Here is an 18,084-nt window from a genome sequence, read left to right as displayed (position 1 = left end):
ATCAAGGGTTCTGCAGATGAGGCCAAGCACCAAGGAGGCTGTTTCTCCAGGAGACTCGGGAGCTAGGCCTCCAACTATGAGGCTAAAGGAACTTCCTGCACGGAATCTCTGAAATCAACCTACTCTCTTTACTGAGGAGGAAACTCATTCAAATGCTAGCGGCCAAACAAAGCCCAGGCCTCTCAGCGACTGGTTTCTTGGTCTGGGGAACAATCCCCCAACAAATACCTGGTTTCCATGATCCATGAGTGCTGGAGTCTGCATGAGGTTTAGGCGCAGAGGAGACTACGATAGGGGAGCACGTGCCTATTCCAGGTTTCTCCCCATCCCGACCTAGTTACCTGGTGTTGGGCAGGCAGGCTGCTCCCTCGTTTGTGCCACGTGACCTGGGCATGGGCTTGCCCTGGCACCACGCATTTCAGATCCACAGTCTGCCCTTCAGCGAAATGGGAGGAGGAGGACTCTATATAGATGGGCTGGGCCAGTCCCGGGGCTGTTGGCACAGAGATGGTGGAACAGTTAAGGCTCCTTGTGTGAGGGCAAGGACCTAACTGTGGTACTTCATTATTTATTTATTTATTTATTTATTTTTAAGATTTGGTTTTTTCAAGACAGGGTTTCTCTGTGTAGCCCTGGCTGTCCTGGAACTCACTCTGTAGACCAGCCTGGCCTCGAACTCAGAAATCCACCTGCCTCTGCCTCCCATAGTGCTGGGATTACAGGTGTGCACCACCACCACCCGGCATGTGGTGCTTCTCTTAGAGGTGATGTACCTGAGCCGTATCGACCAAGGAAACCTCCCTTCCCTGGGTCTGCAATGTCTTCTTGAGGCACAGGACTGGGTTTCCACTGATTTACGGTGACTAAAGGACTAGAGACCCAGACACAGATCATGGGAGCTTTGGCCTGGGTGGGCTTGGTTCTCAGTCATAGCAAAGTCAATGCCCAGTATAGCCAGGCTCGCTGTCAATTGTCTGTAACCCCAGGATATAAGGCAGAGAGGAGTGTCTCACCCACAGTCGCTTGTCACTCACCAGGGATAGGGCTGGGTTCAGAGGCCTCGATGGTGACGAGGACAGAAGCCTCCAGGGTACCTGAGCTGCTAGTCACTTGGCATGAGTACTCGCCAGCGTCCGCTGGGGACACACGATTCAGCCTCAGTATGTGGCCATGGACCTGCACGGAGGGGAGGGAGTGGGGAAGGGCTGGGAAGTCTCCAGACGCTCCACCCTGAGCTACACAAAACTCTGCCTTAATGCTTTAGACAATAGAGTTCAGAAAGTAGAGTCTTGAAGAAGTGGCATCCTCTCTTAAAGGAAGATGCTGGGGACTGGTGGTGGCCCTGTTGGGTCCTGTCTGTTTACAACCACTTGTTCCTAGTGCCTATACAAAGTTCCCCAAACTGTCACTGACTGCTGGGGCCAACCTCCCTTTGGGGATGGGCTCAGGACATGGGGAGGAGGGGGCATATGTTTGCTCTCCCCAGGCTCTGTACCTGGTGCCCGGCGGGCAGGCTGCCTCCACGTTTGTGCCAGGTGACCTGGGCATGGGCCTGCCCGGGAACCACACAGCTTAGATCCAGGGTCTGCCCCTCAGCCACTCGGGAGGAGGAGGTCTCGATGCGGATGGGCGGGACTCCACCTAGGGGTCAGTGATTAAAGCCTCTTAGCCTACTGTGTAGACTAGACTCTAGGGCTTCTTTCCCTCCATCTGGAGGGTAGAGCTCGTTGATGATGGTGTGTGTGTGTGTGTGTGTGTGTGTGTGTGTGTGTGTGTGAGCTCTTTCTCCTAGTCTACCCCACCCCACCCCACCCCAGGCAACCTTGAACTCTCAAAGTCACAGATGCTTCCCAGTCTCCAGTAAGATGATAGCAGAGAACTCAGACCAGAGGGCCAGACTGCAAGAGGTCAGCTCCCAGCATGGCCATTTAATGTGTGGTCTTTGGAAAGCTACCTCTGTGCCTCCCTTTCCTCAACTGTAAAATGGAGAATGATCGTCCTGCCTCATGGCTAACAGGATGAAATGAACTTCACATGTATATAGTGAGGATTGGTATCTGGGTAACTGACAACTCAGACATCACATCTGATCCGAGTTTCCATCATGGCCGGGTCTCAGATCCCCCATGCTATCACTGTCCATGTTTTCCTTTTATTGAAGCACTTTTAAAACCCTGAAGTCCTTAGCCCCACCCTAGAGATAACTACCACGAGCTACAACAGATCTGAGGTGCCACCGTTGTTACTATAGCACAGCTAGTACATACTCCTTGAGATCCACCTCAGGTGACTGCTAACACCCTGCAGGACGATCCCGAGCCTTAGGGACCTCACTGTTTGCCCCCACAGTGAGTTAGCAGAGGTAGAAACTCCACTATCCCTTTTCACTGAGGACAGCAATGTGGAGAGGCAAAGTTCTTTGTGTGACATCCCCAGATGATGGAATACTTGCAAGCTTATGTTTTCAAGCCCCTGAGAGAGAGAGAGAGAGAGACAGGCCCACACCACCCAGCCTGGCTGTCTGTTCTATAACATCAAGGGTAGGCAAGAGGCAGGAGGCAGAAGTCTGCAACAGATGCCTGCTGTCTCCGGGTCTCAAAGAGCCTTTCTTTTGCCCAGCTCAGCTGCTGTTCTCTCTCTCTTGTCTCTTTTGCCAGACCCATACAGGGATCCTTACCAGGGGCGTGGACATTAGAGGCAGCTGTAATGGAGACCAGGACGGAAGCCTCCAGAGGTCCAGAGCTGCTCAGAACGCTGCACACATATTCACCGGAGTCCGCTGGGGACACCTGGTATAGCCGCAGCCTTGAGCCGTGGGTCTGGCCAGGGATGGGGCAGAGTCAGAGGAGCAGGAGTAAGATGTCAATCAAGGGTCTTGGAAGGCGGGAGCCAGGGTCCAGCCTCCCAACCAGGTGTGCGAGGCATCCCCAGCAGGGCTCTCAAGGCCTCCCTCCAGGGCAGAGCAAACCAGGCCCCCGCCCCCTGGACAACATCTCTCACTTCCATTTCATACCTGATGATGAGTGGGCAGGCTACCCCCTCGCTTGTGCCAGGTGACTTGGGCGTGGGCCTGACCGGGGACCACACAGTTCAGATCCAGGGTCTGTCCCTCAGCCACATGTGAAGAGGAAGACTCGATTCTGATGGGTGCAGGGCTGGCGGGGGCTAAGGACAGAGGAGAGCAGGTTGGCCTGAGTCAGGTTCTCAAGCCTGGGGCTTTAGGATTCACAACGCGCAAAAGCAGTCTCAGCTACCGCTGGGCAAGCACAGATCGTGAGCTAGGCTCTGCTTTAACTCATTTAACCTTCCCTAGTCCATAGTCTGTTGTGATGGAAAGGTCCCTTTATGTGGAATTTGTTTGTTTGTTTTTTAAAAGATTTATTCATTTTATTTATGAGTACACTGTGGCTGTCTTCAGACACACCAGAAGAGGCATCAAATCCCATTACAGATGGCTGTGAGCTACCATGTGGTTGCTGGGAGTTGAACTCAGGACCTCTGGAAGAGCAGTCAGTGCTTTTAACTGCTGAGCCATCTCTCCGGACCTCTGGACTTATTTATTTATTTATTTATTTATTTATTTATTTATTTATTTATTTATCTATTTATCTATTTATTTATTTATTTATTCTTATATTTTATTTTATTTTATTTTTTTGGTTTCTCGAGACAGGGTTTCTCTGTATAGCCCTGGCTGTCCTGGAACTCTTTGTAGACCTGACTGGCCTCGAACTCAGAAATCCACCTGCCTCTGCCTCCCAAGTGCTGGAATTAAAGGCATGTGCCACACCGCCCTGCAAGATTTTTTTTTTTGGAGGACTTTATTTTTTTATTTACAGGTCTGAGCTGTCATGCTTGGCATAAAATATAACTGTGCGCTCATGTGTGTGTGTGTGTGTGTGTGTGTGTGTATGTGTGTGTGTACACTCTCGAGTGAACATGTGTGTATCATCCAGAGGCCAACCTTAGGTGTTGTTCAGTTTCTCAGAGTCACCCATACTGATTTTATTTATTTATGTATTTATTTATTTTGGAGACAGGGATTCACTCTGTAGCCCAGGCTGGCCAAATCTTGTCTTTGAGAGAGCGTCTCTGACTGGCCTGGAATGCTCCCCAGGCAAGCTGAACCTGCTGACAGATGAATCCTCCTGTCTCTGCGTCCCCCACAGCAGAATCACAAGCATGTGGCATGACACCGAGTGTTTTAATGTGAGCTCTAACTCAGGTCCCCACGTTAGTGTGGCAAGCACTTTACTGACGGAGCTAGCGCCCCAGCCTACAAATCAAATTTCTTTCTATTTCTTCTTCTGCAGTATTCCGGTTAATCCTAGGGACTCTGGCCTGCTGGGGAAACGCTCCAGCACCGAGCTACATCTCTAACCTTCTTCTTACTTTGGTTTTGTAAGATAGGGTCTCACTAAGTTGCATAGACTGGCCTTGAACTTTTGATTCTCCTGTCTCAGCTTCCCAACTAGCTGAGATTATAGGCCTTTGCCACCAGGCCTGGCTTGTTCACTACTGTTGCCACACAAGGCTGGTAGGTGCCATTTAGATATGAGACTTTCTAGGCCTGAGTGAATCTGTTTCTCTATTTCACTGTCAAGGAGTCTGAAGCTCTGAGCAAAGTGTAACTAACTTACTCAGTTCTGAGTGACACAGCGGGCTTTGAACACGGATTCAGATCTGTGCTCTTGCCTACACCCCGGTCTGTGGGCCTCAACTCAAGGCTCCTCTTCCTCTGGAACCTCCTAGATCAGAAGTCAGACTCACCAGGAGGGCTATTGGTGCTGGGGGAGACAGAGACCATGATGGAGGTCTCCTGGGCGTCAATGTTGTTGTTGGCTCGGCACACATACTCGCCGGAGTCAGCCACGGACATCTGGTGTAGCCGTAGTCGAGAGCCATGGGCCTGGGAGAGGTGGGAGATAGGGCAGGGACAGAGCTGAGGTCAGCAGCCACAGGGCCTCTGCTGACTCCAGTTTCCCTTGCCAAGCCTGCTGAGGCTATATCCTCTTTTATTTATGTCTGTGTATATGTGGTTCCGTGAGTGTGTATGTATGAAGATGAGTGTGGTGTCTGTGCTGGTACATGTGTCTGTACATGCGCATAGAGGCCAGAGGAGGGCGCCAGATGTCCTCCACTATCACTGTTAGCTTTGAGGCAGGGTGTTCCTGTGAGCTTAATAGTGTTTGACAGTCAGTTATTCAGCAAGGCCCAGAAGCACCCTGTCTCTGGCCATGTCAGTGTTGGGATTACAGGTAGGTGCAGAACAATACCTGACTAACACTCACACATGAGTGCTGGGATCTGAACTCAGGTCCCCACACAGACTAGAACGGCCGGGAGTTTTTTTATTTTTTTTTTATTTTTTTTTTTACTATTCAGCGGAGGATAGCTTTGAAACACCCCCTCTCCCAGACAGGGTTTCATTGTGTAGCCTCGGCTGTCCTGGGACTCACTCTGTAGACCAGGCTGACCTTGAACTCACAGAGATCCAAGTGTCTCTGCCTCCCAAGTGCTGGGATTAAAAGCATGCCCCGCCAAAAAGGCGTGCACCATCAAAAGCATGAACTTCTAATCCTTCTCCCTTCAGCCTCGGATTGCTGGGAAGACACAGCACGACTCCTGGATTATTGTTGGGCTTGGGAGAAATCCTCATGCAAGGCAGCACTCTACCACTGAGCTGTGTCCCTAGCCTGCTGCCTGCCTCCTGTGTACCCTAAGTCCAGATCGCTGGAGTGCACTTGGCATGAGACGGAGCCCCGCCGCCCTGGGAGATCCAACGGCCACCCCGCCAACAGTTCCTCTCGGTACCTGGTGTCGGACTGGCAGGCTGCCTCCACGCTTGTACCATGTGATGGTGGCCTGGGGCCGCCCGACCACCACACAGTTCAGATCCAGGGTCTGTCCTTCTGTCACTGTGGGAGATGAGGTCTCAATCCTCATGGGTGGGGAGACACTGGGCACTGGGGACAGAGCAGGGGAGAGAATGTAGTCAGGTAACGATGACAGTGCTGGGGACCTCTGGCTCCCCAGGGCTCACTCGCCCAGCCCCTGTCGGCCACATGCTTACCATGGGATGGCCCTCTGCTCTCAATGGTAACGATGAGAGAAGTCTCCTGGGAGCCAGCGCCGTTACTGACGTGACACACGTACTCTCCGGAGTCTGCTGGGGTCACTTGAGGGATCCGGAGGCGGGAGCCCACAATCTGGAGGGGCAGAGGGTGGCGAATGGAAGCAGCACCTAAGTATCGCTAGGCACTGTGAACACCAGATTCCGGAAGTCCCCACTCCCGACCCGGTTTGGGTGCCCAGCAGCCTTAATGCCTTCTTGAGGCTCCTAGTGTGACATCCTCTGGGTCCTGTGGAAGAAGCCTCTAGTCTTTGTGCTGCTCCTATACCTCACCCCCCAAAGACCTCCTGAGCGCCCACAGTGGGTCCCACTTGTCACATCCTTCTGTCATTTAGAAGGTCAGCTTCCCTTCCGACCACCAGCTGTATGAGGGCTGACATCTGTCTTACTCTACTGTCTTCAGAGGAGCCGGAACCAGGAGCAGCAGGATGGGTCTATACCCTAGTGCCAATCCAAGCCTACCCAACAGAGACGCTCAGTGTTTGTCGAGTGACTGAATGAGCACAGGGCCAGGGGCTAGAATCCACTCTGGACTTTCTACCAGACTGCGGTCCTATCTACTGGCTCCGTACCTGATGCCGGCTGGGTAAGCTGCCTCCACGCTTATACCAGGTGATGGTGTGAGGGGTGAGGCTGGCAACCAGGCAGTTCAGGTCCAGAGTGTGCCCATTGGCCAGCGAAGGTGACGAGGATTCGATGCGCACGGGGTGTACCACGCTCTGGGCTGCGATGAGACAGAATGCAGGCTGTGGGCACAGCTGGGCCCCTCACGGCCCCTGCTATTCACCAACATCCCCGAGACACTCACAGTGGGAGGGGCTGAGGTGCTGCTGGATGGTGACAAGGACAGAAGCTTCATGGGTGCCCGAGCCACTGAGGACTCGGCACACATACTCTCCAGAATCAGCTGGGGTCACCTGGAGCAGTCTCAGCCTTGAGCCATGTACCTGGGAGGAAAGGGACAGAGGCACAGCATGGCGGTCACCCACCAGACTCTGGTTGTCTTCTCTGGCCCCCTCCCAGTCCAGTTAGCAAGTGATTGCACAGGTTAGGACTGGTCAAGTCCCCTTGGGCCTGCCACCTGATGCACACGGGGCCAGTACTCATTACATGGTCATCCACCCGACAGATGACCTTAAGGACCAGAGACGTGAAGGAACTGGCCCAAGGTCGCTCAGCAGGCAAGCGGCAGAGTGCACCTGAACTGCTGCGGTATGCTTGAGCTCACAGCCTGCGTCTTTTAATCCCCGGCTACCGGGGCTCTTTGGGCTCTTCCTTTGCTTCCCGCCTCCTACCTGATGCCGGACAGGAAGGCTGCCCCCACGCTTGTGCCAGGAGATCTGGGGGTGAGTCTGCCCAGCCACAAGGCAGTTCAGATCCAGGCTCTGCCCTTCCGACACGTGGGAGGAAGATGACTCGATTCGGACTGCCGGGGTGACCCCGAGTGCTGGAAACAGAGGACCGAGTGTTGGTCTCCAGCAGTTGAGAGACGGGTGTGAGTGGGGGGCAGAGACCCCTGGACTCATGGAGGTCCAGCAGGCTGTGTCGCCTCCGGGTCCTGCCATGGCCGCAGTGAGGAGCCGCCGTGTGTGGTACATAGCTCTATCCGCTTCCCGTCCCCTTTCAACGTAGCTACTTACCAGGCACAGCGCCCGCAGGCTCAATGGAAACCAGTACAGAACTCTCCAGAGGCACGGGCCCTCCCTCCACTCGGCACACGTATTCTCCTGAGTCAACTGGAGACACCTGGTGCAGTCGCAGCAGGGAGCCATGGGTCTGCCCAAGAGAAGGTGGCATCAGGGGGAATTCCTCGCACAATACCCATAATCTGCAAACTGCTACCCTCTTTCAGCCCCATGGCTTGGCCATCAGCTCTGGGTCTGCTGGGTCTTGTCCTAGGAGTGGGGGCTGCTGGGAGAAGCCCCCCCTGGAGAACTGGCATATATTTTCCCACACTGTGTCAATGCTAAGAACACACCCTCTAATCCCAGTCAAGAAGCTCTGCAGTGCCGCCCTGACAATTGTAAACACCTTCCATTCCCTGCAGAGGCAGTGTGCTGCAGTTAGTGGGATCAAAGGCTGCAAACTCTAGCATGCAAGCTGATAAGCTGCAACAACAGCTATGCACTATGCACAAGCTGAGTGAAAACACAATTGGACTTGGTCCTGAGAGCACACGGACCACTATCTCCTCATAGACCCTGAACCAGCACAGAGAGGCTGAGTAACTGACCTAAGGTCGGATAGTAGACTACCATTTATACTGAGGCTGGCCCAGCACTGGCTTTGGGTCTAGCCACCTGGGTGACAGTGCCCACGCCACCACTTCCATCCATCTTCTTGACTGCTTTGCACCCCCTAGCCACTACCTGGTGCCTGGCGGGCAGGCTGCCTCCTCTCTTGAGCCACGTGACCTGGGCATGGGGCTGTCCTTGCACCACACAATTTAGATCCAGGGTCTGGCCCTCAGCCACGTGAGAGGAAGATGACTCAATGCGAATGGCTGACGTGCTACCCGGGGCTGGAGGAAAAGTCACAGTCAAACATCTTCTCCAGAGCCGTCCCAGCCTCCTCTCCCTCCGCAGCCCAGCCCAGCCCAGCGGGCTACTCACGGTGGGCAAAGTTGGCCCCTGGGCTCTTCGTGACAGTGACTGTGATGGTGGCTTCCTGCCCATTGCCTGCCCTGCAAACATACTCTCCAGCATCCTCTATGGAGGCCTGGAAGATGTGCAGGCGGGAGCCGCGGACCTGGCCAGCCATGACATGGATATAAGAGGGTTTTCCAGAGCCCAGCATGGGGCCCCATACCTGCCTCCCAGGCTGGGACCCCTGTATAGCCTACCACCCACCCATGGACCCTTCCACACTCTCGGAGTGAATACCTGATGCCGAGCAGGCAGGCTGCCCCCTCGCTTGTACCATGTGACCTGTGCGTGGGCCTGTCCTGGCACCACACAGTAGAGATCCAGCGTCTGACCCTCAGTCACAGTGGAGGATGAGGACTCAATTCTGACAGGAGGAACAGGTCTAGGGGCTGTAGGGACAGGGGGAAGGTAACAGAGACTTCTCAAGAGACAGGACTGAAACTCCCTCTTGGAGTTGGCTCAGCCTTGTTTGTAATCTGAGGTCAGACCCCTGTTTCAGAAATTTGACATCCCTGTCTTGAGGCTCTGAGCTCAATAACTCTGATGAAGAGCCCAAGTTTTCCTCACAGCAGGAAGCAGGAAGACAGACAGACAGACAGACAGACAGACAGAGTCAGTAAGACAGGCAGGCAGTAAGGCTACCAGGGAGAAGGAAGGCAGAAGACCAAGGGAGAGACATGGCCGAGAAGACCTAGATGGAAAATCTGGGTCATTCAGATAAGGCAGTCTGCCTAGGTAGGGCCCTGGAGCCAGAGCCTGGGTGGGCAACTGTCCCCAGCTAGCAATAGGAGTCATAGATAGGGCCGCCACACCCTGAAAGCTTTCTGCCTCTTGCATCTTTCTGTATCACTGGGAGCCACTCACCAGGCATGGACTCAGCTGGTTCGATGGTGACCAGGACAGAGGTTTCTATGTGCTCAGAGCCCAGGACGACGTGGCACACATACTCGCCTGAGTCAGCAGGGGACACCTGGTGTAGTCTCAGCAGGGCACCATGGGTCTGAGAATGGGGTGGATTGGGGTTTAGTCAGGGCTTAAAGTGTCTCCATCCATCTCCTCTAGCAGGCCAGCCCCAGGAAGGCTTTACCTGGTGCCGGGCGGGAAGGCTGCCTCCACGTTTGCGCCACGTCACCTGTGCCTGCCCGGGCACCACGCAGTTCAGATCTAGGGTTTGTCCTTCGGCCACGTGGGAGGAGGAGGATTCAATGCGGATGGGTGGGGTGCTGCCGGTGGCTGGGTACAGAGAGGGTGGTTAGAGGCCAGCCTTGAACCTCTGGCCGCGAGTGGAGTAGTGAGTGGCCTTTGCATGCCCACCTCCAGCTCAGGACTTTGTCACCCTTAGGTCCTCAAGGTGACAAGATGTAGGGACCCAAGGACTTTCTTTGTCAAGCCAGGCAAGAGTATGCATAGTAATGGCGCTGTTCCTGTCTCAGAACACCTGTCATTGCCTCCCAGCATGCTCCACAGGCCCACGTCACCCACCCGTACCCCAACTTTACCATTCCCATCAAGCTAAGCATATCCTGACTTGACAGGTGTTAAAACCATACCCATACCCAGTGGGTAGGCCACAGATAGCACAGTCTACCCAGAACAGGAAAATGAGGTCACCAGAAGTCAAAGAACCACCTCAAGGTTGATGAAGGGCAGAGCTCAGATATGAACTCATATCAGCCTAACTCAGTGTGGAAGCCAGCACTACTATTTGCAGGGAGCTTGAGGCAAGCTAGATCAGCATTCGCTCCACCACGCCAGCCTGCTGGCTTCCAGAACAGGCAGCAGAGGCTGACAGGATGTCCCTGCATCCTAATGGCCCTGGAGAGATAGATCACAGGCAGCCTTCTCTGTGCCTGGGACAGCCTACGGCTCCGTCCCTGTCAGCCCCACTGGCACCTCACCTGGGGTGTAGCTGGGGCCTGAATGGGGGCTGTGAAGGACAGAGACAACAATGGAAGCCTCCTTAGGGCCCGAGTCACTCTCCACTCGGCACACATATTCTCCAGAATCCGCTGGTGAGACCTGGGGGAGCCGCAGCCGGGAGCCGTGGACCTGGGCCAGGTTGGGCAGAGGTGAATCAGGGTGAGGCCTTAGTTGTGATTCCAAACTCCCTCTGAGCTACCGTAGTTCAGTCTTCCAACTCACAGCCTCTACTCTGAGCCACTCATGCTCGGCTGGGAGCCAGAAGGGAGTGAAATGTCCTGAGCCTACACCAAGACCCCTCCCACTCCCCCTGCTTACCCTCCCCCCACCCCCACTCACAGGCTACCCACAGCTTGTACCTCCATCCTGAGGGACCAGCCCCAGGCTGAAAAAGCCTCCTACCTGGGCATGGGGAGGCAGGCTGCCCCCTCGCTTGTACCATGTGACCTGGGTATAGGTCAACCCCATCACCGCACAGTTGAGGTCTAGTGTCTGTCCTTCGGTCACGGACGGCGATGAGGATTCGATCCTGACTGGCACTGAGCTGGCACCCGAAGCTGTAGCCACAGTGGACAGACGGAGTAAGCACACCTCAGAGAGCCTCGTCTCTCCCGTAACGCTAACCCCTGGAGGAAGGCCCCATACCTGAGAGGACGACCACCTGGATGCGGGCCTGGGCAGTGCCCGTGGGGCTGGTGGCCACACAGAGGTAGAAGCCAGCATCAGCGGTTGTAATGGCCGGGATGAGCAGGGTGGGGATGTCCGTGTTCTCTGACCGGGCCTGCCACATGGAGAGAAGGCTCAGGTATTTGTGAGGGGGGCCAGGGCAGGCTTGGAAGGATCAAGCCCTACCCCAAAATGACTTGGGGACTATTAGAATGGATTTACTATGGAATGGTGGAGCATGGAATTAGGCTATAAAGGGGTGAGCATGGAGGGACAGGCAGATGAATGCTGGGACTCTCTTGGGACATCCAGGCTGGCTCACCTGTGGGGGCAGGCTGCCTCCCTCCTTCCTCCAGGTGATGCTGGCACTGGGTACCCCTGCTGCCCTGCAATACAGCCTCACCGTGCGACCCTCATACACCTGGGTCCTCTCGGGGCTCACCTGGACCCTGGGTCCACTGCCCCCTGCAGACAGAACCCGTGTGAGGGTACCCCTCCGAGCCTCTCCCACCCCCACTCCCACCCCCACCTCAAGGCCCGCCCTCTCACCGTGCACTTGAAGCATGGCCCTGGCCACATGCTGCCCAGCACTGCTGACGGCGCGGCACAGGTACTGGCCCTGATCCGAGGGTTCGATGGCTGGCAGGCGCAGGATGCCGAGGTGGATCTGAGCCTTTGCAGGAAGCTGGCCACTAGGACCCCCTGGTCGGGAGACACGGGTCAGCATACCCTGGGCCTGGCCCTTGTCCTCCTCACCCAGGACAGCCAGTCTCACCTATCCATTCCAGATTGGGGGTGGGGTTCCCTGTGGCGCTACAGCGGAACTCAGCCTGTTGTCCCGGCTGCACAGTGAGCTGCGGCGGGTGTATGGAAGCCACAGGGGCAGCGGAGGTGCCTGAGACTAAGGAGAAAGCAAGGATAAGATACAGTCAGGGTGGGGACTACCCTCCAACTCACAGCTATAGCCCCTTGACAGTCTCTGTGTCTATTCCAGTCCTGCGTAGCAATTCCTCCATGCAGTAGCCAGGGGTGAGGGTTAGGGTGGGGGTCAGTGAGGGCTTTGGAAACATCAAGGTCCTTGTTGCTTCTCTCGCCAGGGTCACCTCAACTAGGACAAACACCTCAGGAGGGCTGAGATACAGTTTTTCCTTCTGTACCCAATTTCTTCAGAGCCTGGAGCATGTCGGGGAACCTCAGGATCAGGCTCCAATCACAGTAAGGCATACCCTGAACATGCAGCGTGGCGGTGCCCTGGTCCATGGCGAACATGTTGGAGCCGGTACACACGTAGGTGCCCGCATCACTTGGCTGCACGTTGCGAATGGTCAGGATGCCGTTGAAGTCCATAGCGCGGGATGGCAGCTTCCCGTTGTGCAGACGGGTCCATACCAGGGTGTAGGCTGGGGACTACAAGCCAGCAGCAGGGTGAGGGACGTGTGTGGGCTCGGGGAGCCCAGGAGAAGACGTCCCCCGCCCTCCCTGTCGGCTCACTTTGCTCTTGGCCGTGCAGATGAAGGTGACGTCAGCTCCAGGCCGCACACTCTGGCTGCGCTGCTCCTCCACTGTCACCGTGATGGGCTTGCTGGGAGCCTCTGTGAGTGGGAAGTCTCCAGTGAGCTACTTACCCTGGTTCTGTCACTTTCTCTTAGGCCTGCTTTCCCAACCCCTTCTATGAGACAGGTCTTCCTCTGCTTCCCTAACTGGCCTGGAACTCACTATGGTCCCAGGCTCAGAGATCTTCCTGACTCTGTGCTTCAAGTATTCTCTCTTTTTGAAGATGGAATCTCATGCTGGCTTCAAATTCCTTTGTAGCTAAGGATGACCTTAAATTCTTGATCCTCCTGCCTCAACCTCCCAAGTGCCTCCTACCCCTCAGGTAGAAGGGATTACAGATTTGTGCTACCACATCTACACATCTAGGTTTTGTTTGTTTGGGTTTTTTTGTTTTGTTTTCTGTTTTTTTTGGGGGGGGGGTGGTTTTTTTCGAGACAGGGTTTCTCTGTATAGCCCTGGCTGTCCTGGAACTCACTCTGTAGACCAGGCTAGCCTCGAACTCAGAAATCTGCCTGCCTCTGCTTCCTGAGTATTGGGATTAAAGGCATGTGCCACCACCTCCCGGCATACATATTTAATATAAAATATAAATATGTAATATATAACTGCATGTATAATATAAAGTATAAATATGTAATAGATATATAATTTTATATATATGTATATGTATAGTGTGTGTATAACTGTGGGTGTGTGCATATACATGTGAATATAGGTGCCTACTGAGGCCAGAAGAGGATATCGGATTCTCTTGAAGCTAGAGTTACTGGTGACTGTATGCGGCCTACACTGAAGAGCACCATATGCTCTTTTTTTTTTTTTTTTTAAGATTTATTTATTGTTATATGTGAGTACACTGTAGCTGTCTTCAGACACACCAGAAGAGGGCATCAGATCCCATTACAGATGGTTGTGAGCCACCATGTGGTTGCTGGGATTTGAACTCAGGACCTTCGGAAGAGCAGTCAGTGCTCTTAGCTTCTGAGCCATCTCTCCAGCCCCGCACCATACACTCTTACCCATTGAGCCACACCTCCAGGCCCACACCCAGGTTTCGTGTGGTTCAAACACAAGGCTTTGTGCATGGTTGGCAAGTCCTCTACCAGCTAAGCCATGTCCCCACCCACCTCCTCTGGACATCTCTTCCCTCCTCACACAGCTGAGGTGCCGTTCCACTTCCTGGTGCCTCTCTGCGCTTTCCTGACTGAGCCTGACCCAGTCTCTCCCTGAGTTGCCAGCATGTGACCCAGTGGGAGCATACTGGCCCCAGTTCGTCATCCCAGGCCACAGATGAGCTCTCAGCACTTGACACTTTCTGGCTTCTCCGCCTGCTTCCGGTTTGAGTCCCCAGACAGCTCACTTCCTCCCAGCTCCCTCAGCCTGCCAGCCCACCCTTCCACCGTAGAACCCACGGCTTCAACTTACACTTGCTTAGATGACAGAACCTGCCAGTCAGGTGTCTCTATGGCCATCCAGTGTCTAACTCCTCCGTGCAGCCTAACCCCCCAACTCTAACCCTCTCCCCTAGTATACCCCTCCCCCGAGTCTAACCCTCTCCCCTAGTATGCCCCTCCCCCGAGTCTAACCCTCTCCCCTAGTATGCCCCTCCCCCGAGTCTAACCCTCTCCCCTAGTATGCCCCTCCCCTCCCACAGTTTAACTCTCCCTTACTCCTCCCTGGTTCTGGAAGGACATGACCATGCTTCTGCCTGCCCCCATCCCACCCTGCATTCCAGAGCTCTGGATCCTTCCTGAGGACTTCTTCCTACACCATATCAAGCCCTGCAGCCAGTTTGTTCTAGAAATTTCCTTGTCTGAAAACATCCCCTTCCATTCCACGTGTTTTCAGACGCTGCCGTGGCATCGCTTATTTGACCTCTTTTTGGAGCTAAGACTTTTTTTCCTAAAAAGGGTCTTGCTTACATAGTCCAGGCTAGCCCTCCATCTGGAGATCCATCTGCCTCAGCCTCCTGAGCACGCGCCTTAAAGGCAGGTGCCACGCACCCTTCTCAGAACCACGATCCTTGGAAGAGTTTCCACACGCTCCAAGTGTCTGCTCGCATTCCCACTTCTGTCAGCCGGTCCCGTCAGAGTCCGACCTACATGTCTTTCCCTTGCTTGTACCGTACTTTCTACAGCATGTTGGATGAGCAGCTTTCTCAGAAGCCTTTGCCCCAGCCTGCATCCTGGACACCCCTTCCCTACTTCCGCCAGTCTCCCCGGCTTCTTTTCTGGGTTTTTCAGTCCTTCCTGTCCAGCTTGACAGATTGGTCTTGGAGCGTGATGGGTCCTATCTAGGGCCTGTCCTGAATAAAACTCAGCTAATGTCTAAGACAAACTGGGACACACAGACTGGGTAGGACACGGTGACTCTGGAGTTCTCAATTTCCTCATCCACAACTCGGGAAAACCTGCTTAGAGCGGCCATTCACTGCACCATGTCCTCCCCGTCTGACACCTTCTCTCCTCTGCCCCTCTCCTTTGTTGGGATCCTACAGCATCTCTGCTTTGGGGAAACTCAAATAAAGATACTTTCCTCCTCTCAGTAAATGGCACCCAGACCCAAGGCGGGATCTTTTTCCTTCATCCTATGGGTCATAGCGAGTCCTGTGGAACAGGTGTGAATCCATCATCTATTTCCTGCTTCTCCGTAGCTAATATCCTTGTCCAGCAGGCACTGTCCTCTCTAGGCAGGTTCTGTCAGGGACAGAGGTGCAGGGGGACTCACCAGCGACCAGTAGCTCGGCCCTGCTGTTGCTGGTGTGAATCAGGTTGCGGCAGGTGCAGATGTAGACGCCGGCGTCGGAGGGCTGCACGCTGGGGAAGTGGAGCTCAGAGCCTGGGGTGGGGAGAGACTTGTCAGGGTCCAGCTCCGTGAGCACCCCCCCCCCAAGGACGGGAATAGGGCTGACTTTGACTCTTGGGACAGAGGGGGCGGTAGGCGCATCAGTACCTTGATGTCGCTGTTGAGCACCACTGGGCAAGGGCCGCCCGTCTTCTCGGGACCAGTAGAAGTAGTGCGGTGGGCTCCCATTAACCTGGCACCTCAGCGAGTGTGGGCCGCCCTGGGGAACCACGCTCCGAGAGGGATGGATCTGAACCTCCAGGGACTCTTTTGCTAACGGATTGGGACAAGGAGACCATTCAGCTGGGAAGACACCACCCTCCCCAATCCTCCAAAACAGTGTCTCCCAAACCTCAGAACTCTTTCCCTCATATTCCCTAGGGTCCAAAATTCCCTCTCCTACTGTGCTAGGCCATGGTCCTACTTACTCAGCGGCTGGCACCGGCCTCCTTGTACATTGGGGTTACCCTCATAGCCTGGGGCACACCTGTTAGGAGGAACAGGGACCAGCTCTGTAAGCCCCAAGGGACCCAGTGTCACACAGGGATCTTGAGGATCCAGCTCAGCCAGCTGCCCACGGTATACTGAGAAAGCTCAGGGTCCTAGAAGGACTCTGGGGATCAGGGAGGCTCTAACACAGGGCCTCAAGGAGGAGCTGAGACAGAAGTTGCCAGTGAGAGGTAAGCCTGCTAGTCTCGGGGGAAGCATTCATTCAACAAACATTTACTAGGGAACTGGTATGTACCAGACACCTCGCTCAATGTGGAGGCACAACAGGAGACACGGCATGTCCCTGGTCTGGGACAATCTGTATGTAAACTGAGAATGAGGGAAGGGCACAGGGGCCACGTGGACCCAGGGAGAAGCAAAGTCACAGACACCACAAAGCATGGCTCCTACAGTGCCGTGGGTCCCCTCGAGCATGCTGCACAGTGCTTCCAGAGAACTGATCGAGTTTGGAAATGTTCATCTCATAGCTGTTTTTCCTTCGACTCATCTATTTTGGCTTGCAGGCTCCATTGGGCTGACACAGTTTGCAGGTTTATCTCCAGCACCTCAGCACATTGCACGGACACATAATAGATGCTCGATGAAAATGTGCTGAGCCCTGCGTGGCAAACCCCACACCTGTAATTTGGGAGGCTGAGGTTTCAGGCCAGCCTGGATCATAGAAAGTTGGAGGCCAGTCTAGGCTTACACCAAGACCCTGTTTTAACCTGTTCACTCTCCAAAAAGCATTGAATAAATGCAAGAGGCTGAATCTTGAAGGCTGAGGAGTTAGCCAGGAAGGGGTGGGGTTGAGCTGTTACAATGTTCTGCACACAGGGGACAAACAACACATACAATCTAAACAGTAGTAAGAATTCAAGAAGTGAGCTGGGCAGTGGTGGCGCACACCTGTAATCCCAGCACTCTGGGAGGCAGAGGCAGGCGGATTTCTGAGTTTGAGGTCAGCCTGGTCTACAGAGTGAGTTCCAGGACAGCCAGGGCTATACAGAGAAACCGTGTCTTGAAAAACAAACAAACAAACAAGCAAACAAAAAAATCCAAAGAATTCAAGAAGTTTCCAGGGGTGGTCGTGCACATCTGTAAGGTCAACACTAGAAGCAGTGTAGCCTGGGCTACACAATGAGACCCTGTGCCTTAACAACAAAACAAAACAAAACAAAACAAAACACCCCGAAATGATTCAGTAACTTTATCCCAGTCCCAGTTGGTGGAAGAAGCACCATATGCCTGAAGCACGGAGTCATACGCTTGCTCGTTCATACACCCAAGGGCGGCGAGAACGTGGGAAGTGTTTGGAACAGTGGGGGATATGGTAGAGACTTTCCCGAGCCACAGCCCACAGTCTCTCCTTCCCCCCTTCTCTTCCCACGCCCTACTTACTGCTCACAGTACTGCCCGGTGTAGCCAGGTTCACAGGCGGTGCAGCGGTACCCTCCAGCTCCAAGGCTCTCACAGGTGCGGGAGAACCTGGGGTGGGCAGGAGGGCAGGCGTCAGGCCCCAGGAGCCCCCCTTCCCAGCTTGCCTCCCATTCTCCAGCAGGAGTCCATCCTAGGATCCGAGCCAAGTACGCACATGTTCTCTGGGTTGGTCAGCGGGCAGGCGCAGGGCTGGCAGTCCTCAGGTGTGCCAGCCGTGGCGTCTCCATAGTAGCCAGTTGCACACAGCTCACAGAACTCACCGGCTGTGTTGTGCTGACACCGCTGCAGGGCACAAGGGTGTCAGACACCAGTCATGAAGCTAAACTCATCCAAACACCCTAATCCAGAAACCATAGACCAATAGACATGTCTTAAAGAAGAGTTGTGAAGGGA

General features: G+C 54.4%; 1 protein-coding gene across 1 annotated transcript in view; it reads right to left on the bottom strand.

Moving 5' to 3' along the window:
* Hspg2 (heparan sulfate proteoglycan 2) overlaps positions 1-18,084 on the bottom strand; it is a 98,314-nt gene that overhangs the window by 18,384 nt on the left and 61,846 nt on the right. The window contains exons 38-67 of the mRNA XM_052177805.1: positions 17,846-17,973; positions 17,653-17,739; positions 16,191-16,249; positions 15,871-16,035; positions 15,646-15,756; positions 12,856-12,956; positions 12,591-12,771; positions 12,140-12,265; positions 11,914-12,066; positions 11,687-11,829; positions 11,344-11,479; positions 11,101-11,255; positions 10,677-10,827; positions 9,866-10,011; positions 9,643-9,778; positions 9,016-9,167; positions 8,746-8,881; positions 8,503-8,654; positions 7,774-7,909; positions 7,429-7,580; positions 6,942-7,080; positions 6,706-6,857; positions 6,074-6,209; positions 5,815-5,966; positions 4,771-4,909; positions 3,014-3,165; positions 2,678-2,819; positions 1,496-1,641; positions 1,035-1,176; positions 342-493 (exon numbers count right to left, since the gene is read on the bottom strand). Coding sequence (XP_052033765.1) covers positions 342-493; positions 1,035-1,176; positions 1,496-1,641; positions 2,678-2,819; positions 3,014-3,165; positions 4,771-4,909; positions 5,815-5,966; positions 6,074-6,209; positions 6,706-6,857; positions 6,942-7,080; positions 7,429-7,580; positions 7,774-7,909; positions 8,503-8,654; positions 8,746-8,881; positions 9,016-9,167; positions 9,643-9,778; positions 9,866-10,011; positions 10,677-10,827; positions 11,101-11,255; positions 11,344-11,479; positions 11,687-11,829; positions 11,914-12,066; positions 12,140-12,265; positions 12,591-12,771; positions 12,856-12,956; positions 15,646-15,756; positions 15,871-16,035; positions 16,191-16,249; positions 17,653-17,739; positions 17,846-17,973 — 4,158 coding nt within the window. The remainder of the gene's footprint in view (positions 1-341; positions 494-1,034; positions 1,177-1,495; positions 1,642-2,677; positions 2,820-3,013; positions 3,166-4,770; positions 4,910-5,814; positions 5,967-6,073; positions 6,210-6,705; positions 6,858-6,941; positions 7,081-7,428; positions 7,581-7,773; positions 7,910-8,502; positions 8,655-8,745; positions 8,882-9,015; positions 9,168-9,642; positions 9,779-9,865; positions 10,012-10,676; positions 10,828-11,100; positions 11,256-11,343; positions 11,480-11,686; positions 11,830-11,913; positions 12,067-12,139; positions 12,266-12,590; positions 12,772-12,855; positions 12,957-15,645; positions 15,757-15,870; positions 16,036-16,190; positions 16,250-17,652; positions 17,740-17,845; positions 17,974-18,084) is intronic.

This window comes from Apodemus sylvaticus, chromosome 3 (genome assembly GCF_947179515.1).
Source record: "Apodemus sylvaticus chromosome 3, mApoSyl1.1, whole genome shotgun sequence".
Classification (NCBI taxonomy): Eukaryota; Metazoa; Chordata; class Mammalia; order Rodentia; family Muridae; genus Apodemus; species Apodemus sylvaticus.
Note: the sequence above shows the minus strand (reverse complement) of the source record. Positions and strands in the feature narration are given on the sequence as shown.